This window comes from Phalacrocorax aristotelis, chromosome W, assembly GCF_949628215.1.
Source record: "Phalacrocorax aristotelis chromosome W, bGulAri2.1, whole genome shotgun sequence".
NCBI lineage: Eukaryota > Metazoa > Chordata > Aves > Suliformes > Phalacrocoracidae > Phalacrocorax > Phalacrocorax aristotelis.
In genome coordinates this window covers 10,264,591-10,292,046 of record NC_134310.1, presented here as the reverse complement: position 1 = coordinate 10,292,046, position 27,456 = coordinate 10,264,591, and the positions used below count along the sequence as shown (strand labels likewise).

General features: G+C 41.5%; 1 protein-coding gene across 4 annotated transcripts in view; it reads right to left on the bottom strand.

The window, feature by feature from the left end:
* Positions 1–1,480: 1,480 nt before the first annotated feature.
* Positions 1,481–27,456, bottom strand: part of LOC142049352 (chromodomain-helicase-DNA-binding protein 1-like) — an 80,007-nt gene continuing 54,031 nt past the window's right edge. The window contains exons 26-37 of one of the 4 annotated variants that reach the window (XM_075077001.1): positions 26,936–27,066; positions 26,381–26,519; positions 25,517–25,667; positions 24,401–24,523; positions 23,882–24,034; positions 15,222–15,479; positions 14,649–14,789; positions 11,733–11,911; positions 9,106–9,202; positions 8,841–8,898; positions 2,654–2,864; positions 1,481–2,455 (exon numbers count right to left, since the gene is read on the bottom strand). In XM_075077001.1, the coding sequence (XP_074933102.1) occupies positions 2,092–2,455; positions 2,654–2,864; positions 8,841–8,898; positions 9,106–9,202; positions 11,733–11,911; positions 14,649–14,789; positions 15,222–15,479; positions 23,882–24,034; positions 24,401–24,523; positions 25,517–25,667; positions 26,381–26,519; positions 26,936–27,066 (2,005 nt within the window). In that variant the 3' untranslated portion in view covers positions 1,481–2,091. The remainder of the gene's footprint in view (positions 2,456–2,653; positions 2,865–8,840; positions 8,899–9,105; positions 9,203–11,732; positions 11,912–14,648; positions 14,790–15,221; positions 15,480–23,881; positions 24,035–24,400; positions 24,524–25,516; positions 25,668–26,380; positions 26,520–26,935; positions 27,067–27,456) is intronic. The other 3 variants (XM_075077002.1, XM_075077004.1, XM_075077003.1) reach the window with 3 other exon arrangements.

The following is a 27,456-nucleotide window of genomic DNA, read 5'->3' as shown; positions in this document are numbered from 1 at the left end:
ATAAATGGCTTATTTGCAGAGGATATGGTGCATATATTACTATTTAGGGAAATCCCATAACAGTCAATCTTATAAGCCATGGAGAACACCTGTACCATCAAACTTAATTCCCCTCTGCATTCAGTGAAGTCTTAAACAGCTATAACATGATTAAAGTTAACACAACCTAAATACACTATTTAGCAAAGATTCTAACCAAAGCCACCAAGTATGTTCTGTCTTGCTTATCTCTGAAAGACCCAAGATGCCTTTGACAAAAGTGGATGCAGATTAACCATGTCACATAGACACGATCAGCCACAATGCCATGCTAATATAGCTACACTGATGGTGAAGCAGACTTAGTGGGACTTCTCTATTGATGTGTTATTATAGTGGATCCAAGATTCCAGCTCACTACCCAAACTTTAAGAACTAGGCAGTGGTTGTAAATGCTCTAACTTCTAGATTTTCACCACTGGAAGAGGAAGATGCATAGCACCCATGCACAACCTTACTAGGCACCACTAGCTAACCACTGCTTCAGCAATTAAGCTCAAAAGCATAGTTCAAAACCCTCCCAACCCTGGGAAGATGAAGAGCTAAGAAATGAAGAAGCATTAGTTATCTGAGTTGCAGCCTACATTAATTTAACCATACTTGGCTAAATGATATTAGCTTAGAATGTGCATCAGCTGTACCTACAGTGAGAGCACAACAGACAGGTACTCTGAAGAGGTTTTGGTTCAATTTTAATGCTGTCATGTAAATCTGGTTAATTGGAAAAAAATGCTCAACACATTGCAAGATGAGAAAAATTGGAGCAACATATTTGCTCCAACCACATGATGTCAGGGTAGACATTTATCTTCCCTAATTATGTTGTGTATTAAAATTTAGTACTTAGTTTAATATTTTTATGGTTAAATGAGAAAGGTACAGTGTAGAAAAACACCATCAGAAAACAAGAGCCCATGTATCCTTTTAAATTTAATTTGTCAGACAGAAGTTACCTATGTACAATCAATGTGCATTGTAGCAATGCTATTAATAGAAAGCCATTCAAATATAAAACTGGCTGCATAGCACATTTGACATTATTGCCCATTTTAAGAGGGAAAACAAATATATTTCCAATAAATTTTGGCTGATTTGGATTCAGAAGTGTTCGGATATTGAATGCTCCTTCTTTAAAACCAATGGACTGGAAAAAACTTTCCAAATCACAGTTTAGCTGAATATTTCCCACCATTTCATTACAACAAATCACAATATTGACAGCTTAATAGAAAACCAAAACCATGTATCTGAAGCATCCAATAAAAAGGGGGCACTAAATGGAATAAAAATGTTCTCTTTCCCCATTTTTGCATTCTGAATAGTGATTTCATAAAGATATTTTATTAAAGAGTGTTAGTATACTGACTTTGTTTCATACTTGTGACAAGAAGGCCTGAGTTGGTGGGGAAAGGAACAAGAGAAAAAAAAAGCTCATTTTATTAGTTTGCAATAATTTTCAGCCATTTATTTTATTTTGTAAAAAGGCATTATTACAACTGATCACAAACAGGAGAAATCCTGGCTATTTTACAGTTATAAGTACAGAACTTAAATATTCAAGCTTGTGATGAAAAGCGGCAAGGTGGTTGCAGTGTACAACGTAAACAAATAGCTTTGGAAGGTGAACAAAGTCCTTGAGAATTCTTCACTAAGAAAACAAAACAAACTCCTCGTTCCTTCCTGAAACGTGATCACAGGTCAGTGTTTAAAAACTCATTTGCAAACATAATTTAAACTGCGTTCAGCCTCAGTTTTATGAGATCCAGTCTGAATGGGGCAGTGTTGAGGTCCCTGTGAAAGTAAACATTTTCCATTTCTTAAAGAGGGGAAGAAAAAAAAAAGTGCCACAACATTTGCAGCACAGTGCAGCATAAACTTTAAATACAAAAATATTTTTCTATTGTTGGGATAATAGACCTTGCATCCTGGAAAGAAGTAACAATACTGCTACTGACAGAATATCCAGTCCATATCTTTCAAGTCACATAAGGCAATTACTGTGTTAGCTTACTGTATATGGCTAAAAGAAGGTCCAGAAAATGACAGTCTTTGTTATGTTTTCCGGCTACTCCATGTATGTTCAGGTGTACTTTTGTGATCTGATGAGTGTTCAAATGGAGATCTGTGTCCTAAAGGAGATCTTGAATCATAAGGAGACCTCTGATCTAATGGTGACCTCGGGCCACTACCAGAAGCTCTGTGGTCCATTTGCCAGTCTGAGTGGTACCTATAATCTCTGGAAGATTTATGATGGCTGTACTCTGAAGTGGAACGGTGATCTGAATGTATCCTGTGGTCTGAATGGGAACGGTGATCTGAATGAGGCCGACTGTCTTTTAAACTTCCTTCCAGGTTTGACCTGTGATCTCTGCTCCTGTGGTCATCCAACTTTCTATGTTTACTATCACTATAGTATCTGAAAAAATTTACTTATATTAGTATTACCGAACACACGGTAAGAATTACAATTATGTCAGTTCAACAGAACTGCATTAGAAAAATTCCTTTGCGATTCTGCATTACTCAGAAAAGATACTTTAATGCTTACTACAAACATACTGCAAAACCAGGAAGGGAATTCTTAACAGATTTTACAATTGCTGAAGCAATTTACCTGCTGTCTTGTTTATAGTGATCCCAGTCTCTGTGGTCTTTTCCATTGCTGAAGGCTGAATAGAACCTTTTCCTAGATTCACTTTTCTTATAAGCATCCCCCTGATGCCTGTCCTTATGATGATCATGGTATTGTGACAAATGTCTATCAGAAGAATAACTGTCCCTGCTACTGTCATCATGGTTTGTATTCTCTTTCAGTCTTTCAACATCTGTTTAATAAAGCAGAGGTTATAAGGAAGTCTTATACACTATAAATTTTTTTCTTCACCAATTCAAACAGCACTTCTACCTGTTAGATTTAAAGCAATTTAAAAGAACATTATAATTTGACAGAAACAAGATCTAAATAACTGAAAGACAAATGTGCTAATGTGAACAGAGAGAAACCTCAGAAGTAAGCAGAAGGCAAGCAAGCTAGAAATGTAGATATGTAGAGCTGAGAAACTAAAATTTTCCACCTTACAGACAGAATGGAGAGGATCAGTGTGGTCCAAATGAGCAGTGAGTAGAGACCAGGTGTCTTTAGTAGAGCGATTTTAGACAGAATAGTAAGAAGTTCCTCTCTAAGGAGAGATAGCCCTAGCATGAACATCGGTTTTAGAGGTATACCTTGTTAATGAAAGGTTTTTAGTGGTATTACTAAAATACATTATATTTATTTTAAACCCATTATAACATACTCAAGGTTTTACATAACATGATTTAAAAGCAAGCATTACAAGAAGGCAAGTGCAGGAGCATAAAAAACAGTAGTATTGTCAACAATAAAAGACATCCCATTGTCCTGGTGTCGGGGGGCAGCAACCTGAAACTCGGGAACTGTCTGGGCACCATTTGGCAGATGGTGAGCAATTGCATTGTGCATCACTTTGTACATTCTTTTACCATTATTAATTATTATTATTATTTTCCCTTCCTTTTCTGCCCTATTAAACTGTCTTTATCTCAACCCACGAGTTTTACCTTTTTTTTTTTTTATTCTCACTCATCCCACTATGGGGCGGGGTAAGTGAGTGAACAGCTGTGTGGTGTTTAGCTGCTTGCTGGGTTAAACCACAACAGCCCTTTTTGGCGCCCAATGTGGGGCGCGAAGGATTGAGATAATGACAAATCTGACCAGAGCATGTTAAGGCAAATTTGTTATAAACATTCATTATATTAGTTTAATAGTCACTGGTCACAATGTCAATTTATTTGCTCTTAAAGTTCTCATGCTTGCTCTCAAAGTTGGATTATATAACACTATACTTGCAGTATATGTTCCCTGTTGTGCTGTTTATCACCACTAGGAGCTGGGTCAAGGCTATCATTTTGCTGCACTTTTTAACAGTGGTTTATGATATGATAAAATCATTGGTCATGAGACTAATTTGGTATTTGTACTTGACATTACCATCATCTCCGTACCTTGGGAGCCACCTCTCGGAAACTATTAATAATTACACTCTCTACCTTTTTTCCTCAGAGAACCAATCTATGGAGGAGATGGGAGAACACTTTATCCCACTCCTTCACTTTCCCTCTCTCCTTCAGACTAGTTACAACAGCTCTTGAGAATTTTGAATATCCTTGGGATGTTCACACCAGCATAGTCCTATTGCTATGTCTCCTGAATGTGTTTCAGGTCTTGCTTAGGGTTAAAGATGATATGTCCTACTGGTCTGTACAGGTAGGGAGTATCTCAGCCATTAGGAGTAAGCATCCCTTTGCTCAAGAGAGAGGATATAATGGATACACACCATGGGCCACCCTATGATTTTACCTGCATGACCACAGAGAGGACATGAGGAAGTGGGATGGAAAATCTGCCTCGACCCTAGAGGCATGGGTACATGAGTCGCAAGGAAAAACAATCACTCAGGGGGGTTCTTCCAGGAAAGCTGCTGCTCCAGTTTCCAGTAAGCAATTCCCCAGATGGAGGAATAGAAGTGCTGATTTTATTTCTGATCCTAATAGAGACAATTGTGATTTGTATTTACAAGACGTGAGTAATGAATACTATGATCAGGGGTCCCTGCCTCAATCCCAGCAGAGGAAAGGAACAACTGGGTTTACTGGACTGTGTGGATCCGATGGCCTGGCACGTCCGACCCACAGGAGAATAAGGCTTTCATAGACACTGGTGCACAGGGCACATAATGCCATCAAGCTATACAGGGACAAAACCCATCAGTACTGCTGGAGTGACAGGGGGATCCCAAGAGCTAACTGTATTGGAGGCCGAAGTGAGCCTAACCGGGAATGAGTGGCAAAAGCACCCCATTGTGACTGGCCCAGAGGCTCCATGCATCCTTGGCATAGACTACCTCAGGAGAGGGTATTTCAAGGATCCAAAAGGGTACAAGTGGGCTTTTGGTGTAGCTGCCTTGGAGACGGAGGAAATTAAACAGCTGTCTACCTTGCCTGGTCTGTCAAAGGACCCTTCTGTGGTGGGGTTGCTGAAGGTCAAAGAACAGGTGCCGATCGCCACCACAACAGTGCACAGGCAGCAATACTGCACCAACCGAGACTCCCTGATTCCCATCCATGAGGTCATTCATTGTCTGGAGACGCAAGGAGTCATCAGTAAGACTCACTCACCCTTTAACAGTCCCATATGGCCAGTGCGGAAGTCTAATGGAGAGTGGAGGCTAACAGTAGACTATCGTGGCCTGAATGAAGTCACTGCACCGTTGAGTGCTGCTGTGCCAGACATGCTAGAACTTCAATACGAACTGGAGTCAAAGGCAGCCAAGCAGTATGCCACAATTGATATCGCTAATGCATTCTTCTCAATCCCTCTGGCAGCAGAGTGCAGGCCACAGTTTGCTTTCACATGGAGGGGTGTCCAGTACACCTGGAATCGACTGCCCCAGGGGTGGAAACACAGCCCTACCATTTGCCATGGACTGATCCATAATGCTTTGGAACAAGGTGGAGCTCCCGAACACCTACAATACATTGAAGACATCATCGTGTGGGGCAATAGAACAGCAGATGTTTTTGAGAAAGGGAAGAAAATAATAGTCCAAATCCTCCTAAAAGCTGGTATTGCCATAAAACAAAGTAAGGTGAAGGGACCTGCACAGGATATCCAGGTCAGGAATCAAGTGGCAAGATGGCCGTCGTCAGATCCCAATGGATGTGATCAACAAGATAGCAGCCATGTCTCCACCAGCCAGCAAAAAGGAAACACAAGCTTTCTTGGGCGTTGTGGGTTTTTGGAGAATGCATGTTCCAAATTACAGCCTGACTGTAAGCCCTTTTTATTAAGTGACCCAGAATATGAATGATTTCAAATGGGGCCCCGAGCAACAACAAGCCTTTGAACAAATTAAACAGGAGACAGCCCATGCAGTAGCTCTTGGGCCAGTCCGGGCAGGACAAGATGTAAAAAATGTGCTCTACACTGCAGCTGGGGAGAATGGTCCTACCTGGAACTTCTGGCAAAAAGCACATGGGGAGACCCGAGGTCGATCCCTAGAGTTTTGGAGTTGTGGATACAGAGGGTCCGAAGCCCGCTATACTCCAACTGAAAAAGAGATATTGGCAGCATATGAAGGGGTCCGAGCTGCTTCAGAAGTGGTTGGTACTGAGGCACAGCTGCTCCTGGCACCCTGACTGCCAGTGCTGGGCTGGATGTTCAAAGGAAACATCCCCTCTACACACCATGCAACTGATGCTACGTGGAGTAAATGGGTTGCAGTGATCACCCAGCGGGCTCGAGTAGGAAACCCCAGTCGCCCAGGAATCTTGGAAGTGATTATGGACTGGCCAGAAGGCAAAGATTTTGGAATATCACCAGAAGAGGAGGTGACACATGCTGAAGAAGCCTCACTGTGTAACACACTGCCAGAAGATGAGAAGCAATATGCCCTGTTCACTGATGGGTCCCATCATCTTGTGGGAAAGCACCGGAGATGGAAGGCTGCTGTATGGAGTCCTATACGGCAAGATGGAGAAACTGCTGAAGGAGAAGGTGAATTGAGTCAGTGTGCACAATAAAGGCCATCCAGTTGGCTTTAGACGTCGCTGAATGAGAAAAGTGGCTGGTACTCTATCCTGGAATACCATCCTGGGCCTTGAAAAAGAAGTACTATGGTGACATGGCACCACAGAGAGAATTGAGTCAGACAACGGTACTCATTTCTGAAACAACCTCATAGACACCTGGGCCAAAGAGCACGGAAAGCACTGAGTGTGTGTATCACATCCCCTATCATGCACTAGCCTCTAGAAAAACTGAAAGATACAATGGAGTGTTAAAGAGTATTCTGAGAGCAATGGGGGGTGGGACATTTAAACACTGGGATACACATTTAGCAAAAGCCACATGGTTAGTCAACATGAGGGGATCTGCCAATCAAGCTGGCCCTGCCCAGTCAGAAATCCTACATACTGTGGAAGGGGATAGAGTCCCTGTAGCGCACGCAAAAAGTGTGCTGGGCAAAACAGTCTGGGTTCTTCCTGCCTCCGGCAAAGGCAAACCCATTCGTGGGATTGCGTTTGCTCGAGGACCTGGGTGCACTTGGTGGGTGATGCGGGAGGATGGAGGAGTCCTGTGTGTACCTCAAGGGGATTTGATTTTGGGTGAAAACAGCCAATGAACTGAACGGTATGCTGTTAATTGCTATAGAATCGCTTCTATGGTCATTATATGCCATATCAATGGTATTACCATAAGAGTGAGCTAAATTAGTGAAGAATGACTTTGATGAAACTGAGCAAAGTGCAGCGGTGATAGAACCGGACAAGTGTCACACAGAATCACAGAATGGTAGGGGTTGGAAGGGACCTCTAGAGATCATCTTGTCCAACCCCACTGCTTGAGCAGGTACACCTAGAGCATGGGGCACAGGACCACGTCCAGGTGGGTTTTGAATGTCTCCAGGGAAGGAGAGTCCACAACCTCTCTGGGCAGCCTGTTCCACTGCTCTGTCACCCTCACAGTAAAGAAGTTTTTCCTCATATTCAGGTGGAACTTCCTATGTTCCTTGTGCCCATTGTCCCATGTCCTGTCATTGGGCACTACTGAAAAGTGTTGCAATAATGGAACCAGAACTGGCTTCAGCATGCAACAGTCCAACACCACACACCCTGAAGGACTGTTATGACAGATGAAGCCCAAAGTTATGGACTAAACAAACTCAACAAACATTTTATAGGGATGGCCCATAGACTAAGGGAATGATATCTGTGTGTATATATCAAAAAGGTGGTGGTGATTATTTGGGATGTATTGGAAATTGTGAGACCTGGGCATGATGTAGATGGTATAGAGTAAGGGGTGGATAGTGTCCTGGTTTCAGCTGGGATAGAGTTAATTTTCTTCCTACTATATGGTACAGTGCTATGTTCTAGATTTAGTATGAGAATAATGGTGATAACACACTGATGTTTTAGTTGTTGCTAAGTAATGCTTACACTAGTCAAGGACTTTTCAGTTTCTCATGCCCTGCCAGTGAGAAGCTGTGACATGGCCAGGACAGCTGACCCAAACTGGCCAAAGGATATTCCATACCATATGACATCATGCTCAGTATATAAACTGTGGGGAGTTGGTTGGGGGGGTGGCAACCGCAACCTGGGAACTGGCTGGACACTCTTTGGTGGGTTGTGAGGAATTGCATTGTGCATCACTTACTTTGTATATTCTTTTACCATTAGTAGTATTATTTTCCCTTCCTTTTCTGTCCTATTAAACTGTCTTTATCTCAACCCACAAATTTTACTTTTTTTTTTATTTTCTCCCCCATCCCACTATGGGGTGGGGGTAGGGGAAATGAGCGAACGGCTGTGTGGTGTTTAGCTGCTTGCTGGGTTAACCATGACTTCAGGGAGTATCTTTCTTACAAGATGGTGACACTACAACTGCTACAAACAGGTATAGAGCCTCGAAGAAGTTTGCAAGTGTTGAGTTGGCCACTCTCCATCCTCAAAATCAAATACAAAAAAGTGTATTTTCAAAAAATTAATTTATTTATTTTAAAAGAATGGCTAAATAACTTGCTACTAAAATCAGTAAGTACCTAGTTCAGTCTGCGCTCAGTTGAATTTCATCAGCAAACTAGTGAAGTTATGCTAAGTCAGCCTATCTCTATGATACCCAGCAGTATAGGAGTTCTAGGAGACAGTTTTAAGCTTATTTCATTTTACATATCATCATTTAAGATAACCAGCACAATAATAAGCTCAAGATTTCTTACCTGGATTTCTAATTACATGTGTATTCATGTTGCTGCTAATATTCTGGTCACTATGTTGCTAAAAGAGACAAGTACAAAAATTGTCATTCATAAATGGCAAAGTTGCATCTGAATCCTTCAGAAAATATCATAAGAAAACAAACTAGTTTACTATGAACAGTAAAATATACTTCAAATGTATTGAATGTACTCAAATGATACTTTATAAAACAGTTATAAAACTTATAATATATATTTGTATACTTAGAGAGTCTGAAAGTATTACCTGAGGTTCTTGGCGTTTTTTGATTGCATGTTTATACAGCTTGTGCAGCTTTCTGGCATCAAATTCTGTAAACTTAGAGACAAAAATCCACAAGTTTCTGAGGAAAAAGAAAGAGAGGTTATAATTCTTCTATATATTAGTTTTTATTGTATCATACAACAGAACATGGACTTAAATGAAATTATTTCAACAGTACTTCAGTAAACTTGAAATCATTGCAAAGTCTGTTACAAAGAACATTACCTAGCTGCACAGCAAACATTACTTAGCTGTATTTCAAACATTTGAGAAATTAATTCCTTTAATAATTTGTCATTTTATAATATTTATCACAATGATAATTCTGCAGAATGCAAAGTGCATGAAAAGTAGTATTAATGGCAATTCTGTTAATAGAATGATTTGTGCAATTGCATAAAAATGTAGTTTTCAATTTGTTGTGCAAGTCTTCTGAAAGATTGTTTAAAATATGTCAGAAAACTTGAGTATTTACTACTCAGTAAAGATTCTTCCAAACTTGAAATCTCTTGCAGTGTAAGAAATTTGACCTACATGCCTCATTTCCTACAGATATCAGGGACAGGATTTTTCCACAGATTTCCAAAGCCTGGTCAAAGCTTTTGAAACCAAATGAGAAATTTGAAAGAGGATGAAAGCAGCATGACAAAAACTTTGATCTTAATCTACGCTATGAAAGAAGAAAGGAAAACAAATCAATTCTTTTGGTGTCAAGAAGCCAAAACCCTAAAGACAACATTTGCTTCTATGATCACAGACACCAGATCTAAAGCCTAGAATTCTTTTAGAAAAGTTTACAGGTATAGTGCTTAAAAGCCTACAGAATGTTACTGTTCTAATTAGCATTTAGTTCAGAAACATCTCAAGTGTGTAGGCTCAAGAAGCATCTATCTCCTCTTTCACTGTGATGATTTAAACATTATAGTTTTCGCCTAGAGGTTTGCAAAAGTAGACGCAACCAGCCAATGGTGCGCCCAATGACATCTGTCTACGAAATATAGAATTAATACCTTTACCAAATTCTATGTCTTATTAAAGACAGATGAAATACATATTTTAATAATCTATGTATGGTACTGTAGCATTTGTATGAATTACTATTATAGTAGCTCTACTATGAATTTCCACTTAAAGAAATATGTTTACCAAGGTGTCTTTAAGACATGAATATTGCTTTTGTATTTCAGTTCACCCTAATATTTTGAAGTAAATCAAGTACAAACAGCAGAAATATTCTATGTTAACAACAGTCTGCAAGGAAATTAAACACTTGACTGAGTGCCATATATGGAAGCGCAGGATAGATCACAGAATCGCAGGTTGGAAGGGACCTTAGGGATCATCTAGTCCAACCTTTCTGGGAAGAGCAGAGTCTAGACAAGATGGCCCAGCACCCTGTCCAGACGACTCTTAAAAGCGTCCAACGTGGCTGAGTCAACCACTTCCCTGGGGAGATTATTCCAACGGTGACTCTCCGCACTGTGAAAAATTTTCCTCTCATGTCCAATCGGAATCTCCCCAAGAGCAACTTGTATCCATTCCCCCTTGTCCTCTCCATGGGACTCCTTGTAAAAAGGGAGTCTCCATCTTCTTTGTAGCTACCCCTTAAGTACTGGTACATGGTGATGAGATCCCCTCTAAGCCTCCTTTTCTCAAGGCTGAACAAACCCAGCTCTCCCAGCCTATCCTCGTATGGCAGCTTCCCAGTCCTTTGACCATCTTGGTGGCCCTTCTCTGGACCCCTTCCAGCCTGTCCACATCCTTTTTGTATAGCGGGGACCAGAACTGTACACAGTACTCCAGGTGTGGCCTGACCAGCACTGAGTAGAGTGGGATAATGATTTCTTTATCTCTGCTGGTGATGCCCTTTTTGATGCAACCCAGCATCCTGTTGGCCTTCTTGGCCGCAGCAGCACACTGCTTTAGCAACCATGAAGGATTAAAGTCCACATTATGATAAAACTAACTCAAATTGTATTAAGAACTTAACAACAATATATAACAAGTTTATAAACCAACGTTTTTCTTATTTTTTCCCCAAAGTTATCACCTCACAGATGCATAAGAACACTTAAAACCACTTCTTTCATTTTGAAATACATCTGAGTATGTTATGATAAATGTTTTTTATAAAGTCATAGTTAATATTTTATTTCATTTTAGAGTATATTTTTGAAAAGAATAAAGGATTCTGCAACTCAAATCATTCAAACTTCAGCACACAAATTTATAATGGCCTATTTTTAGCATGAAAAAAACCCCCAACCAAACAAACTGCAAAGTTGAAAAAGCCAGATTCTTTAATAAGAACTCTTTTCCACTAAACATTAAATGTACTCTAAATACAGTTATTTTCTGTTTGCTTTTGGTTTTAAGAAGTGAGATGAGTCCACCTACTGGACAAAATGCATTGCTATGCAAGTATGAAAAAGTAAATCCATTAAAAGCTGGAGTAATTTATAATCACCTTTTTATAAGTCCTTATGTAATACAGCAGAGAAATACAAGAAAGGGAGAGTAAGAAATGAGAAATAATTAAAACCTATTCTGCTTAATAGAAGCTATTATGGATTTTCCTTTTTAAAGAAAAATCATGCAGAATAACTTACTTTCTCCACTGTTTAATTTGTTCAGGATTTGTGTACTCCTTTAGACATTCAGTAATGTGGTCCCCAATCTTGATTAGACACTGTCTAGTATGCTCCAACTGTTCCCTTTCAGAAAGGCCTTTCTCTGGTCTATCCAGTTGTTTCAATGCTGCTTTGACAGGCCTCATTCTTTCTTTGCACTATGAAATGTAAAAAATACATTAATTCAAAGGAAAATAAAAAGATTTTAAAAAATGTAAAATACAACCCACCCTTACTGTGCTATTTATACAGGCAAAGACAGTACTGTTGTAAGCAAAATGGAAAACAAGTCTTTGCTTACAGCTCTTTTAGTTTTACTACAAGGTTTCATTTGGAAAAAGCAGTATTTTAAATCTAGTTAAAAATTTACTCCTATATGAAAGCATTAGATCGTATGCAACAAATATTAAAGATTTAAGAAAGCACTAATTTAATTAATATAAAAGATTTTCTTAGGGAAAGGAATTATTATAACTGGGGTTTACAATCATGGGTTTAAATTTCAGCACAAGTATACAGGACGAGTTATTTTACTTTTTATGACCTTGAAAGCTATACAAACTCAGTGTCAAGATTAAGTATGCGAATGTTTAATATTAAAATATATATAACTTAAAATAGTAGATACTTTCTGCAACAATGAAACTTGGCATTCAACAGAGGATCAGCATTCCTTCTCTGAGCAGTTTTTAAGCCTGAGTTCTATGCAGATACTGACAGAAACTGAGCTATCTAAGATAAAGCTAGTTTAGGTGTGCCTATATTAGTAACAGTGATGACAACACAGATGTACCCATAGATATATTTCATATGTGCATACTTGAATTTTCACACTAATTCAAATGTGTTAATAATAAATGCAGATAAACCAGTTAGCATGTTTTAAATTATAGACACTTGCTTGGAAATACCATTCAATCACAATGGCAAGGTAGACATTTTTACCTGTAGACAAGGTAGATATTTTTACCTGTCACAAGGTAGACAAGAAGTCAAATGAGTTAGCCTCAAATGGAAATTACTGCTGTGGGTTGTTGAAAAGGTAAACATGCTAATTAGATTGCATCTGACCATGGCATAATGAATATACCTTCCAAAACAGAGGGCCTGGCCAAAAAAATGTTCTATGCGCAACCCCAATCTAGAATTGCTCCCACTAAGGAAGAGAGGCAAGTCTGTATATCCAGAATAAAAAATATGAGGGGTTTTGGAGAATGTAACCATCACTATGTCAACATCTAGGGAAAACTCAAAAATCAGTGAAGCTGTTCCATTACCAGTTGTCCTGATTTCGGCTGGGATAGAGTTAATTTTCTTTCTAGTAGCTGGTATAGTGCTATGTTCTGGATTTAGCATGAAAATAATGTTGATAACACACAGATGTTTTAGTTGTTGCTAGATAGGGCTTACACTAGTCGAGGACTTTTCCAGCTTCCCATGCTCTGCCAGGGGCACAAGAAGCCAGGAGGGGAGGGGGCACAGCCAAGAGAGCTGATCCAAACTGGCCAAACGGATATTCTATACCATATGATGTCATGCTCAGTATATTAACTGTGGGGAGATGGCCGGGGAGGGGCAGTGATTGCGGCTCAGGAACTGGCAGGGCATCAGTCGGCAGGTGGTGAGCAGTTGCATCACTTGTTTTTTCCCTGGGTTTCGCTTCTTTCTGTCTCTTGTTTTCATTTTCATTACAATATTATCAATATTATATTTTATTTTAGTTATTAAACTGTTCTTAACTCACCAGTTTTCTTGCTTTTGCCCTTCTGATTCTCTCCCCCATCCCACTGGGGTGGGGGGAGTGAGTGAGCAGCTGTGTGGTGCTTAGTTGCTGGCTAGGGTTAAACCGTGACACCAGTTCATGCCATTAAGTAATTAAGCAGCTACATTACATATCGCACTAACCACAGCTTAAAGAAACCTTTAAAGAGACAGCTTACAAAGTACACTGCTTAAGTGTAGAGGTAAACAGAGAAGCGTAATTGTATATGGGAATGAAGTGATTTTCAGTCACCTAGCCACACACAAGATAGCCTGGAAATTATGGATGAGTCACTTATAACATTTAGATAAAAAACAAAACACAAAACAAAAAACCCCACATACATAAACTGGTCAGTACCATACTGATGAGAAAACAAGATAATTTGCCTCTCACAACCAGCAGCTTGGTAGATCCAGTAAACCTGTCTGGCAGTAACAGACAACTGTTGAGACCTGAATGATAGAACTTCCACAGCAGAAAAGTAGCTGCTCAAAGTAACTCCTTAGCATCTTTCCAAAGACCCCAATCAACCTATAAAACTTTACACAGACTGAGTTTACCTACCTTTTTTCCTTCCAATATTGATTCTGTTGTGGTCAAAAGTGGCGATATAACTGAAATTCTTTTGGCATCAGAGATACTATGCTGGCAAGATATTTCTAAGGACTTTAGGGTTTGTTCCTTCCTCTAACACATGAAGTCTGTAATACTTCAAGAGCAACTTTGAAACTTAATTTCTCTTGTTAGCTTACGAAGAACAAAGGGGCATTTGATAAGGCCAAGCCAGAGACTACAGCAGCTGCATTAAAATTCATTCGTTTCTGTCCTTTAAGAAGCAGTATCCACAAATTATTGAGGACGGATTTTCACAGTCTGTATTTTAAAACTGTTCAGCGCACAAATGACTAGACAAATACTCTTCACTATACTGCATAAATGCAATAAAATAAAATTGCTGGCCTGAAAACCAAACTGACTTTAGCATAGTGTTGGTAAGCCTTCACTGATCTAAGGTTTTACTGGCAATAGATATATGTGTTATAATGCCTAATAGCAGAATCAAGAACATCAGAAATTTTGTTCATTTAGAATATCAAGTGTAAACACTAAGTTATCAACAAGGGACTTACCACACTGAATGTCTTCTGATCCAGTTCTTCAGATTCTTCAGATATAGGAACTGGTTCACTAGTTGCAGTAATATGAACTGGAATATCCAACAATGAAACTTTTTTATTTTTTTCTTTATTTTCAGATTTGATTTCATTTACCTAAGAACAAAATATGAAAACGTATCTGAGAAGCAAATCTTATTTTGGGGCTGGAATTATACTGTAATTAGGCAATCACTGTAATTGCTGCATTCTCTTCAATAATAACAAGAAAAAAAAAATTCTGACATTCAATGACAGTACCTTTGATTTTCTCTCTCCGAGGGATAGAGAAGGAGAATGGACAAGTTTCTTGCACCACTTGCACTCTCAGTCCCACTAAGCTATGAATCTTTAAAGAGGTAATTTCCCATTTCATTTGCTTGTCCCTTTAGTTACAAGTGGTAAAAATAAAACTTCAAATGATGCAAAAAACTTCAGTGAAATGACAACTGTAAAGTAAATGATTCAGACCACCGTTTCAACTCAAAATCGTTCACAAAAACCTGGTGGCCTTTTCTAGCGCTATATAAGAAAAATAAACCTAGTTACCTTTTCTTCCTTTACTTCTTTTTCTTTCTGTGTGGATTCTTTTACTTTGTTTTCTCTCTTTTCTTTAATATTTTTTAATTCTTTCTTATCCTCTTTTTCTTTTTTCTCCCTTTTCAAATCCCTCTTATTTTCTTTTTCTTTTGTCTCTCTTTTTCCTTCAGCTTCCTTCTTTAGATCAATATTTGGCTCAGGCTTTTCTTCATTTTCTTTTTCTGCTTTTATTTTTTTATGTGGATGTTTCACTGAAACAATCTCATCCTGTAATATACAAGCATATGCCACATTAAACTGAGTTCCAACTATACAAATTTTGTAGCCATCAGATTAAAATGTACTTTATATCTGTGTGTGATTTCTTCACACTTAGGTTTAACAACTATCAAATGGAGCTAGATGCAGTTGCAAAATAAAATGAGGACCTCTCACTCATTTCCTTGATGTGACACAAAACAAGTACAGATTGAGCAGGGGTAATGGGGGGGTGAGAGATTAAGTCCATTTAACTTTCATATCCCATAGAAATCTGCCCCCATAAAGGGGACGTTCTTCAGCAAGCATAGCCTGCTAGGGAGGGATGGCATCCACCTACCTGGAAGGGGTAAGGGAATCTTTGGCAGCAGGCTGGCCAACTTGGTGAGGAGAGCTTTAAACTGAGGGACTTGGGGGTGGCCACCAACGTGGCAATGCTAATGCAATAACATACAACGGGGGAAGCTCAAGAGGAAAAGGAAATAGTATGATCTCTGGAAGCAAGGTCGGGCTTTGCAGGAAGATTACAGAGCTGTGGTTCATATATGCAGGGAGAAGACATGAACGGCCAAAGCTCAGTTAGAGTTGAAACTGGCCAGTGTTGCGTCAGACAGCAAGAAAGGCTTTTTTAAAGTATGTTAATAGCAAGAGGAGGTCCAAGGAAAATATTGGACCGATACTTCTTGAAGATGGTCACCTGACTAATAGGGATGAAGACAAAGCGGAGGCATTCACTGCATTTTTTGCCTCAGTCTTTAATAATACTGATATACCTTTGGCTGCCCAGTCCCCTGAGTTGGAGGACCATGACTGCAGGAACAGTGACTTTCCATTTGTGGGCACTGAAATTGTAAGGGACCAGCTGTATCAGCTGAATGTTCACAAGTCCATGGGGCCTGATGGGTTTCATTGCAGAGTACTGAAGAAGGTAGCGGATGTTATGGCAGGACCCCTCTCAATCATCTACCAAAGGTCTTGGGAGTCTGGGGAGGTCCCTGCTGACTAGAAGCTAGCAAACATTATTCCAACTTACAAGGGCATGAGGGAAGACCCAGGGAACTACAGACCTGTTAGTCTAACCTCAGTACCTGGAAAAATTATGGAGAAGATCCTACTGGGTACTACAAAAAGGCATTTAAAGGACAATGTAATCCTCAGGCACAGTCAGGATGGGTTCACAGAGGGAAAGTCCTGTTTAACTAATTTGATCTCCTTCTATGATAAGGTCACCTGCCTAGTGGATGAAGGGAAGACAGTGGATGTAGTTTTTCTGGATTTTAGTAAGGCTTTTGATACTGTCCTTCACAGCACCCTTCTGGACAAGTTGTCCAACTGTGGGATGAGCAGATACATGGTGCGCTGGGTGAAGAACTGGCTGAAGGGCAGGGTTCAAAGGGTTGTAGTGAACGGGGCTACATCTGGCTGGCAACCAGTCACCAGCAGTGTTCCTCAGGGCTCAATATTAGGACCAGTTCCATTCGATATTTTTATCAATGATCTGGTTGCAGGAGTTGAATGCACCATTAGCAAGTTTGCTGATGATACCAACCTGGGAGGTGCTGTTGACTCTCTCGAGGGACAAGAGGCCTTGCAGAGGGATCTAGATAGATTGGAGCATTGGGCGATGATTAATGGGATGAAATTTAACAAGAACAAATGCTGGATTCTGCACCTGGGACAGAGTAATGCTGGGCACAAGTATAGTTTGGGAGAGGAGCGGCTGGAGAGCAGCCCTGCAGAAAGGGATCTGGGGGTGCTGGTCAGCAGCAGGCTCAGTGGCTCAATATGAGTCAGCAGTGTGTCCTGGTAGCCAAGAGGGCAAACCACATTCTGGGGTGCATCAAACACAGAATAACCAGCTGGTCAAGAGAGATGATGATCCTGTTGAATTCAGCATTGGTACAGCCTCACCTTGAGTATTGTGTGCAGTTCTGGGCCCCACAATTTAAGAAGGATGTTAATGTCCTTGAATGTGTCCAGAGGAGGGCAACAAAGCTGCTGGTAAAAGGGCTGGAAGGTATGTCCTATGAGGAGCGGCTAAGGACTCTGGGTTTGTCTAGTTTGGAGAAAAGGAGACTTGAGGGGTGACCTCATTGCTCTCTACAGCTTCCTGAGGAGGGGAAGTGGGGAGAGAGGTGCTGATCTCTTCTCCCTGGTATCCAGTGATAGGATGTGTGGGAATGGGTCAAAGCTGCACCAGGGGAGGTTTAGACTGGACTTCGGGAAGCATTTCTTTACAGTGAGGGTGGTCAAACCCTGGAACAGGCTTCCTAGAGAGGTAGAGGTGGTCGATGCACCAAGCCTGTCAGTATTTAAAAGGCATTTGGACAATCCCCTTAACAACCTGCTTTAACTTTTAGTCATCCCTGAAGTGGTCAGGCAGTTGGACTAGATGATCATTGTAGGTCCCTTCCAACTGAAGTAGTCTAGTCTATTCTGTTCTTTTCTAATGGAGATCTACTGGCTCTAGCCATGGCAAGCACCTTATTGCATTACAAACCTAACATGTTTATGACATTCATAATGAAGTGTATGAGTTCATAGTCTGCTCCACAGAGCATATAAAGAAGTGTCATAATGATTCCTTGAAGAATATTATAGGTAATATATATAAAGCTATTTCTTATTCTATAATTTCAGGACTTCTGCTTTTTACTGTCTACCAGAGCTGGAGGATTAGGTATAAACTTGGCATCTGCTGACACTGTAGTTATATTTGATTCTGACTGGAATCCACAGAATGATCTGCAAGCACAGGCTAGAGCTCATAGGATTGGACAGAAGAAACAGGTATGCACACTTGTCTTTTAAACTTCAAACCTGGAGGAGGGTTTCATATGATAGCCATAAGCTGTCTGTCTGTGCCATTGCAGTCTTCATGTATTTTGAGAATAACTAGTTGGCGACAAACACAGCAGCGGGAACAGTAAGTTCCGCAGCTGGGCACTAGATTGGGGTGGACGAGAGGGTTCCCGGAGCCAGGGAAGCCTGAGGAAGAGCAGAGCAGCCCGCCAGGTCCCAGCAACTCTTGCGAATGAGGCTGACACGGTCTGGGCATTGCCACGAGCAACCGTGGGAGAGTTAAGGCCCCGGGGAGTGTGAGGGACCAGGAGCACAGCGAACGGGGCATGGCATGGCAGCCAGGGCATGTCGCGGCAGTTTGCTCGGCAGTTCACGCAGGCAGGGAGAGCAGGGAGGGTGCTGCATCCTGCTTGTAGGCCCACAGCCCAGGGAAGTTCTCTAGGTCTCTGCCAGGATGGTGGGCGCTTGCCTCAGAGCTAAAAACAGTGTTCCCACGGAGAAAGCCCCAGAGATGTCTGATGCATCCACCCAGATGGAACTGGTAAAGAAGGAGGCTTCAGTACAGGTGGTAGGTTGCAACGAGTGCCTGGACCCTTCTCCTAGTGTGAAGGTAAGCACCTGCACAAGGTGTGCACAGGTTGATGATCTGCTGTGCCAGGTGACTGAGTTGCAGGAGACAGTTAGAAGGCTGCGCAGTATTAGTGGAGCCGAGGCAGAGAGAGATAGGTGGTTTCAGAACCACATTCCTGTAGCAGACACCACTGAGAACGAGGCAGCTTGGACCCTGGTGACCTGCAAAAGCAGGGCTCTGCTTCAGCCCCCACCCTCCATCATCACTACCAACAACAGATATGAAGCTTTAGCAGCTGCAGACACTCACAAGTAAGGGCTGCAAGGTGCAACTATACCAGCAACACAGAACAGATACCGTAAAAAGAAGAGATCGGTGCTTCTAGTGGGTGACTCCTGTTAAAAGGCACTGAGGCACCCATCTGCCGACCTGACGGGGAGTCACGAGACGTTTGCTCCCTTCCGGGAGCTAAGATCCAAGACATTGCTGAGGGGGTGCCACAACTTGTCAAGAGTGCAGAGAACTATCCGCTGTTCCTCTTCCATGTGGGCACAAATGAAGCTGCAAGCCAGAGCCTGGGAAGAACTAAGGAAGGCTATGAAGCTGTGGGGGAGCAAGTGAAAAATATTGGTGCCCAAGTCGTCTTCTCCTCCAGCTTAAACCAATAGAGAAAAATGGGCAACTAGAAAAAGGCGAATAATGCAAATCAACTCCTGGCTACGTGGCTGGTGTCAACGTGAGGGTTTTGGCTTTTATGACACCTGGACATTCTTCAGCAAGCATAGCCTGCTAGGGAGGGATGGCATCCACCTACCTGGAAGGGGTAAGGGAATCTTTGGCAGCAGGCTGGCCAACTTGGTGAAGAGAGCTTTAAACTGAGGGACTTGGGGGTGGCCGCCAACGTGGCAATGCTAATGCAATAACATACAACGGGGCAATAAGACAGGCCAACCAGAGCAGTGACAAAGGTGCCGTAGCTGCCTCACAGGATGACAACCAGGACACCAACCACCTCAGGGGTGTGCATGGCTATAGTGGATCCTCATGCACCCCTCCAGGGAAACCTGTATGCTCAAGTACCTTTCTGAAATGCCTGTACACCCACGCACGCAGCGTGGGGAATAAACAGGAGGAACTAGAGGTCTGTGTGCGGTCGCAGGGCCATGATCTCATTGCAATCACAGAGACATGGTGGGATAGCTGTTGTGGTTTAGCCAAAAACTCAGCCCCACACAGCTGCTCGCTCACTCCCCCACTGGTGGGATGGGGGAGAGAATCAGAAGGGTAAAAGTGAGACAGCTCATGGGTTGAGATAAGAACAGTTTAATAATTAAAATAAAACAATAACAACAACAACAACAACAAAAAATAATGCAATGAAAAGGAAAATAATGAGAGAAAGACGAAACCAGGGGCTGGGGGGAAGGGGGAATGAAAAACCTAAACAAACAAACAGGTGGCGCAGCCGCTCACCACCCACCGACCCAACGCCACCAGCCCCCGAGCCGCAACCACCTCCCTGCACGCCACCTCTCCCGGTTAATATACTGGTCATGTCTTCATATGTTATGGAATATCCCATTGGCCAGTTGGGGTCAGCTGTCTTGGCTGTGCCCCTCCCACCTGGCAGAGCATGGGAAGCTGGAAAGGCCCCTGACTACTACAGGCCCTACTTAGCGACACTTAGCCGCTACTTAACAACAACTAAAGCATCAAGGTGCCATCCACACTTTACCAGCTACAGTGAAGAGAATTAACTCTATCCCAGCCAAAACCAGTCCAATAGTTCACATGACTGGAATGTGGTCATGGATAGCTACAGGCTTTTCAGGAAAGACAGGCCAGCAAGGCGAGGTGGGGGAGTTGCTCTTTATGTGAGGGAGCAACTGGAATGCATCGAGCTGTGCCTTGGAGTGGAAGGAGAACAAGTTGAGAGCTTGTGGGTAAAAATTAAGGGACGGCCAAATATGGGCGACACTGTTGTGGGCGTTTGCTACAGGCCACCTGATCAGGAAGTTGATGAAGCCTTCTACAGGCAGCTGGAAGTAGCCTCACAATCACAGGCCCTGGTCCTTGTGGGGGACTTCAGCCACCCTGATATTTGCTGGAAAAACAACATGGCGAGGCGTGCATGATCCATAAGGTTCCTGCAGAGCATCAAGGACAACTTTTTGATGCAAGTGGTGGAGGACCCAACGAGGCAAGATGTGCTGCTCGACCTTATACTAACAAACAAGGAAGGGCTGGTTGAGGATGTGAGGGTTGGGGGTAGCCTTGGCTGCAGTGACCAGAAGATGGTGGAGTTCAGGATCCTGTGTGGTAGAAGCAGGGCAACAAGTCCGATTACAACCCCGGATTTCAAGAGAGCCAACTTCGGCCTCTTCAAAGACCTGCCTGGAGGAATCCCATGGGCTAGGGCTCTAGAAGGCAGGGGGATCCAAGAGAGCTGGTCAGTATTCAAGGACCACTTCCTCTGAGCTCAAGATCAGTGCATCCCTAGGAGGAAGAAGTCAGGCAGAGGAGCCAGGAGACCCGCATGGATGAGCAAAGAGCTTCTAGAGAAACTCAAATGGAAGAGGGAGGTTCACAATATGTGGAAAAAGGGACTGGCCACTTAAGAGGAATATAGAAACGTTGTCAGGGTATGCAGAGATGCGACGAGGAAGGCCAAGGCCCACTTGGAACTAAATCTGGCGAGGGGTGTCAAGGATAACAAGAAGGGCTTCTTTAAATACGTCAGCAATAAAAGGAAGACTGGGGATACAGTGGGCCCACTGCTGAACGAGGAAGGGGCCCTGGTGACACAGGATGCAGAGAAGGCAGATTTACTGAATGCGTTCTTTGCTTCGGTCTTTACTGCTAAGGCTGGCCCTCAGGCATCCCAGCCCCCAGAGGTGAGAGGGAAAATCTGGAGAAAGGAGGACCTCCCCTTGGTTGAGGAGGACTGGGTTAGAGATCACCTAGGCAAACTGGATCCTCACAAATCCATGGGCCCCGATGGGATGCGCCCACGAGTGCTGAGGGAGCTGGCGGATGTTCTTGCTGAGCTGCTCTCCATCATCTTTGAAAGGTCATGGAGGACAGGAGAGGTGCCCAAGGACTGGAGGAAAGCAAATGTCACTCCAATCTTCAAAAACGGGCAAGAAGGAGGACCTGGGAAACTCTAGGCCAGTCAGCCTCACCTCCATCCCCGGAAAGGTGATGGATCAGTTCATTCTGGAGGTCATCTCCAGGCATGTAGAGGAAAAGAAGGTTATCAGAAGTAGGTAACATGGATTCATCAAGGGAAGATCATGCTTGACCAGCCTGATAGCCTTTTTGATGGTGTGACTGGCTGGGTCGATGAAGGGAGAGCAGTGGATATTGTCTATCTCGAATTCAGTAAGGCATTCGACACAGTCACCCACAGCATCCTAATAGACAAGATAACTTAGTGTGGGTTGGATGAGTGGACAGTAAGGTGGACAGACAACTGGCTCAACAACAGAGCTCAGAGGGTTGTGATCAATGGGGCAGAGTTTGGATGGAGGCCTGTAACTAGCGGTGTTCCCCAGGAGTCTGTGCTGGGTCCAGTCCTGTTCAATATATTCATCAATGACCTGGATGAAGGGATAGAGTGTAACCTCAGCAAGTTCGCTGATGATACCAAGCTGGGAGGAGTGGCTGATGCGCCAGAAGGCTGTGCTGCCATTCAGCGAGACCTGGACAGGCTGGAGAGCTGGGCCGAGGGGAACCTCATGAAATTCAACAAGAGCAAGTGCAAGGTCCTGCACCTGGGGAGGAACAACCCCACGCACCAGTACAGGTTGGGGGCTGACCTGCTGGAAAGCAGCTCCGCTGAGAAGGACCTGGGAGTGCTGGTGGACAGCAAGTTGACTATGAACCACCAACGTGCCCTTGTGGCCAAGAAGGCCAACGGTATCCTGGTGTGCATTAAAAGGAGTGTGGCCAGCAGGTCGAGGGAGGTTATCCTCCCCCCTTTACTCTGCCCTAGTGAGACCACATCTGGAGTACTGTGTCCAGTTTTGGGTCCCCCAGTTCAAGAAAGACAGGGGACTGCTTGTGAAAGTCCAGCAGAGCACTACCAAGATGATCAGGGGACTGGAGCATCTCCCTTATGAGGAAAGTCTCAGAGACTTGAGTTTGTTCAGCCTGGAGGAGAGAAGACTGAGGCGGGATCTCATCAGTGCTTATAAATATCTAAAGGGTGGGTATTAAGAGGATGGGGCCAGACTCTTTTCAGTGGTGCCCAATGACAGGACAAGGGGCAATGGGCACAAGTTGGAACACAGGAAGTTCCACCTGAATATGAGGAGAAACTTCTTTACTGTGAGGGTGGCAAAGGAGTGGAACAGGCTGCCCAGAGAGGTTGTGGAGTCACAAAATTAGGTGTAACATAGCCCCTAAAGTTCATCTGTTGGTTGGTTGGTTTGATTTTTATTTCTCTTCTCCCTAGTGGTTTCTGCTGTGTGATAAATTTAAGTCAATTACTCAACCAAAACAGAGGCCTAAAGGAGTACATCAGAAGTAATAAATATGTAACAAAGTTGAGTAATGTATTAGAATAATGAAAGCCTTGACATACACAGAAACATTCACTTGCATGTCTCAAAACGTTATTTATTCATGCTGTTCTTTCTAATCCATTTGTTTTTTTTTCCTGAGCCTGAACAAAAGTTGCTACCTGAAGAATCATTATCAGCAGTATTAATGGATTAGTCAGAAACAGTTTTATATGCAGATGTTACATTAAAATTGCATTTCTAGCAGATACAATGCTCAAGTCTTTAAAGAACACTGAAATTGCACAATGTCACTTGCAATTGGGTGACAACATTATTTTATGATATCATAATTTGGAAAACTAATCTTAATGTCTGAGCTACAGGCCTATCATTAAATTAAAATATATATAATCTTTCATGTGATTATATTGATGCAATATTAACTGCCATTCAAATGCTTCAATTTTATTAACCCAAACAGAAGATTAAATATAAAGTGTTACTAATAGAAACAACTGAATAGCTATTTTTACCTTATGAATGATCTTTACCTGATTATCTTCATCATCTTCATCAGATCTTTCTGAGGGTGGTGATGAGGAATCACTTTTTATTTCTTCTTTAATTTTTGAAGCCTTTGTTGCTCTATTCTTCTTAGTTCTTGTTTTTCTCCTCTTTGAATTGCCCTGAATGCAGATTAGTACCTTTGTTATGTCAACTGACAAGTGTCTTTGCACCACGGTTGCAGAAAGATTTGTTTTTTATGTTAAAGAAAGCATTCATTTTATTTATTGCTACTAATGACCACCACTTTTCTCAGGACCGGAGACTGAGCCTAACGCAACAGTAGAGAATATATACAATTAAGAGACAATAAAACATTATTAAACTTTTAATTCATTCCTTGAGTTAGTCTCATATAATATGATTAGCAATACAGAGAAAAATTACAGAAAGCAAAGAAGAGTGGAACTAAAAATAAAACAAGTATCTGTTGACATGCCCATAAGCATATTATGTTATCTCACTACTGAATACCAAGCTTTACTTACTGCACCAGTAAGCCTTTGTGCTTCTTTTCTTGCAAGGTCTTTATTCAGTAATTTAATGAGGTAATCTGCACGGGTCTGTAACTGCTTGGCCTGGGGTTTCTTATCCGGATCATCAGGTAAAATCTGAGGAGAGCAATGGTAGTATCAACTACAAGTACACGTTACCAAATTAGGAAGCTGCTAGTCTGGAGCACTGGGAAAAGAAGCAGCTGAATTAAAAAAAGGTAAAAAACCCCAATCCACTCCAACTATACCTGACCAATATGCCAGCATGCTTCAAGGAACTGAGAATTTCTTAAGTGTTTTATTTTTCCCCAAACACACAACTAATGTAGTCTTGAAAATGGTCTCACAAAGTTTACAGTAAACTCAAGAAACTAACCTCAGGATTTGTTTCCACTCTCATAGTTTATCTAAAAAATTCAAAGCTCTTGTACCACAGTCACCCACAGATGTAGTTCTCCTTTGTGCTTCTAAATGCATTAACTCATTACCACAGGATATTTCAGAAGCCAAAAATATAAATGAGTGGTTTCATAAAACAAGCAAATTAATGGAAGGCAGGGGCAGGATACCATTAAAACAGATTTGCATACAACCCTGGCTCCTCAAATCCCAAAGCTACAGGTTGTTGGCAATGTAATTGAGTTTGCTTCACTCCAGTCTTTCTCTAAATGTTTCTCACTACTTCTAAGCAGCCATTGCTCTACTTCTAATCTGATGAGTATAGCTATTCTCATGTTGCGGATGAAAGACAGTTTCAAGTAAATAAACCAGGGATAGGAAACCCAAACCAAAACCTCAAAACAACCTTCCCTCCAAAAGATCAAGAAAAAAAATTAACACAACTAGAGCATTTAAACTAGGGAAGGAAAAGATGGAAGAGAAAGAATTCAAGTGACAGATCCAAATACATAGAAATACAGAAAAATAACAGACTCTAAGAAGGTATACTTCAACTGAATACACAAAATCTTGAAATCTAATAATTTACCAGAAGGATACAAAGGAGTACAACTGACCTAACTTCTGTGCAATTTCAGTTATCATAAAATAAGCTCTTTCAGTAACTGCTCTTATTAGCAAGTCCTTGATGAAATTTTGTGGATTACATACCTTTTGTGTCAAACTGAGATCAGGATCCATTTTTATCATTTCCCAGCTGCCATAACCATATTCATAGATACCTATTAACAGATTGGAATCATCTTCCTTACCCCAATCTATATCAAAATGAGCTGCCTTGGTGTGGCATGGGATGACGTATCTAGTAGAAATAAATTAGAAACATAAATAAGCGATCTTCTTAAACTTAGCAAGGGAGAGGGGAACATGCCACACATCATTAAGATCCTGGTATATTTAGGTAAGTAATCCAGATATCTATCAGGTTTTCTTAAAATTTCTATAAAATATTTATTAAAATCAGCACCAAAACATGTTTTGAAGCAGATCAAGATTAAGATACAAAGAACAGCAGACATCTATCTGTGACCATGGATCGAGTCAGAACTGGCTAACCATGAAGATATGCTTAAAATATTACTCAAGTGTAACTGCTACCTGAATAAGCAGATAGTCTAGGGACTACAAGGTAGCAAGCTAAAAAGTTCAGAGGGCTAAACAACTACCAATAATTACCATCTGCTCCACTTTGACAAATATTGCTTTCTCTCAGGCAGAGGTGACACAAAGCAGCTCCTCAACAAGCCTAATTTCTAGTCTGGAATAATTAAGAGTAACTGAACCCAGTCCCCAGTGAATACAGTTCAGAAGCCAAAGCAAATACTGGCTTCTAAGGAGAGGGAAGAAAGACTAAATAAAGGATGTGGAGCAAATTTCTGCTGCCAGTTCTTAGGGAGAATGGAGCAACACTAGTGTCCCAGTGTGCTTAAGAGTCTGGATTGCTTAAATATATGCATAAAGTTCTTGAATAACCTTCTGCATTATGGTTTCCTTTAGGAAAAGAAAAAAAAATACCTTTTCCTTTCTTCTGGATCTGAAGGAATGGATTTGTGCAATGGTGCCAACTCTTCTTCATGAGAGATGACTAGCTTTGCATTCACCTGCACTCCTGATATTCGGAATGTTGGGCCTTTAACTTTCCCAAGTCTACCTCCTTAAAATAAAGGACCAAATTATTAAAATATTTAGCCTTTATGTATATCTTATAGACAAACAAAGAAAAAAGAAAGTTTGAATGTCTGCTGCTGTAGCATCAATTATAGCAAATGACTTTTTCTTAACCAAATGCTTTAATTAAACTCCAGAATCTCGAGGTCTTTCAGATAATAATAGCAGATTAATTTTAAATTTCACGGTAAAGCAAAAAGATGCTGCATTCTACTGGAAAAACTCAGGGAAGGGGGAGGGGGACCCAAACCCCAAAAGTCTTCTTACTATAAATCACCTAGCATGCTAACAGTTTGTTAATGCTTTCCCCAACACAACTGTTTTGTTATAATCAGAGTGCAAGAATTATTCAGACTTCTTGACACTTTTTATACCTCTCCCCCACCCCCAAACACACTTTACCTGCTCTTTCTTGTCCAAAGAAATTGTCCTTTAAAGCCTTAATACATCCATTATGTACAAGTTCTCCCAGACGTTTAAGGTCCGTCTCAGATTTATCAACTAGCTCAGCATCTCTAGCTATAGCATCTAACCTGTAAGAAAACATATATGTTTTTACAGCTCTCAAACTTTAGTATTATGAATGACTCCTTCAGATTCTGAAACTCGAGAAGTGATCATGTAAGTTATCATTCACGCTTTCTATGCTGTGTGCAATTTTGATCCATGCAGTTAAAAGCATAAAAGTACAGAATACAGAAACTGAAAAAGGGTGTTTCACATAGAGGACAATACAACAGGAACTAGAAAGGACCCTAACTATACACTTCTGAGTTACATTACTACACATTCTTTTAAACAGAAAAGGAACTATTATATATAATAAGATCATATAGACTATAAAGACTATTAAAGAAAATGAAGGTGGGAAACGATTCTCAAAATACAGAGTAATACAGAAAGCTTAAAATAAGAACTGACAA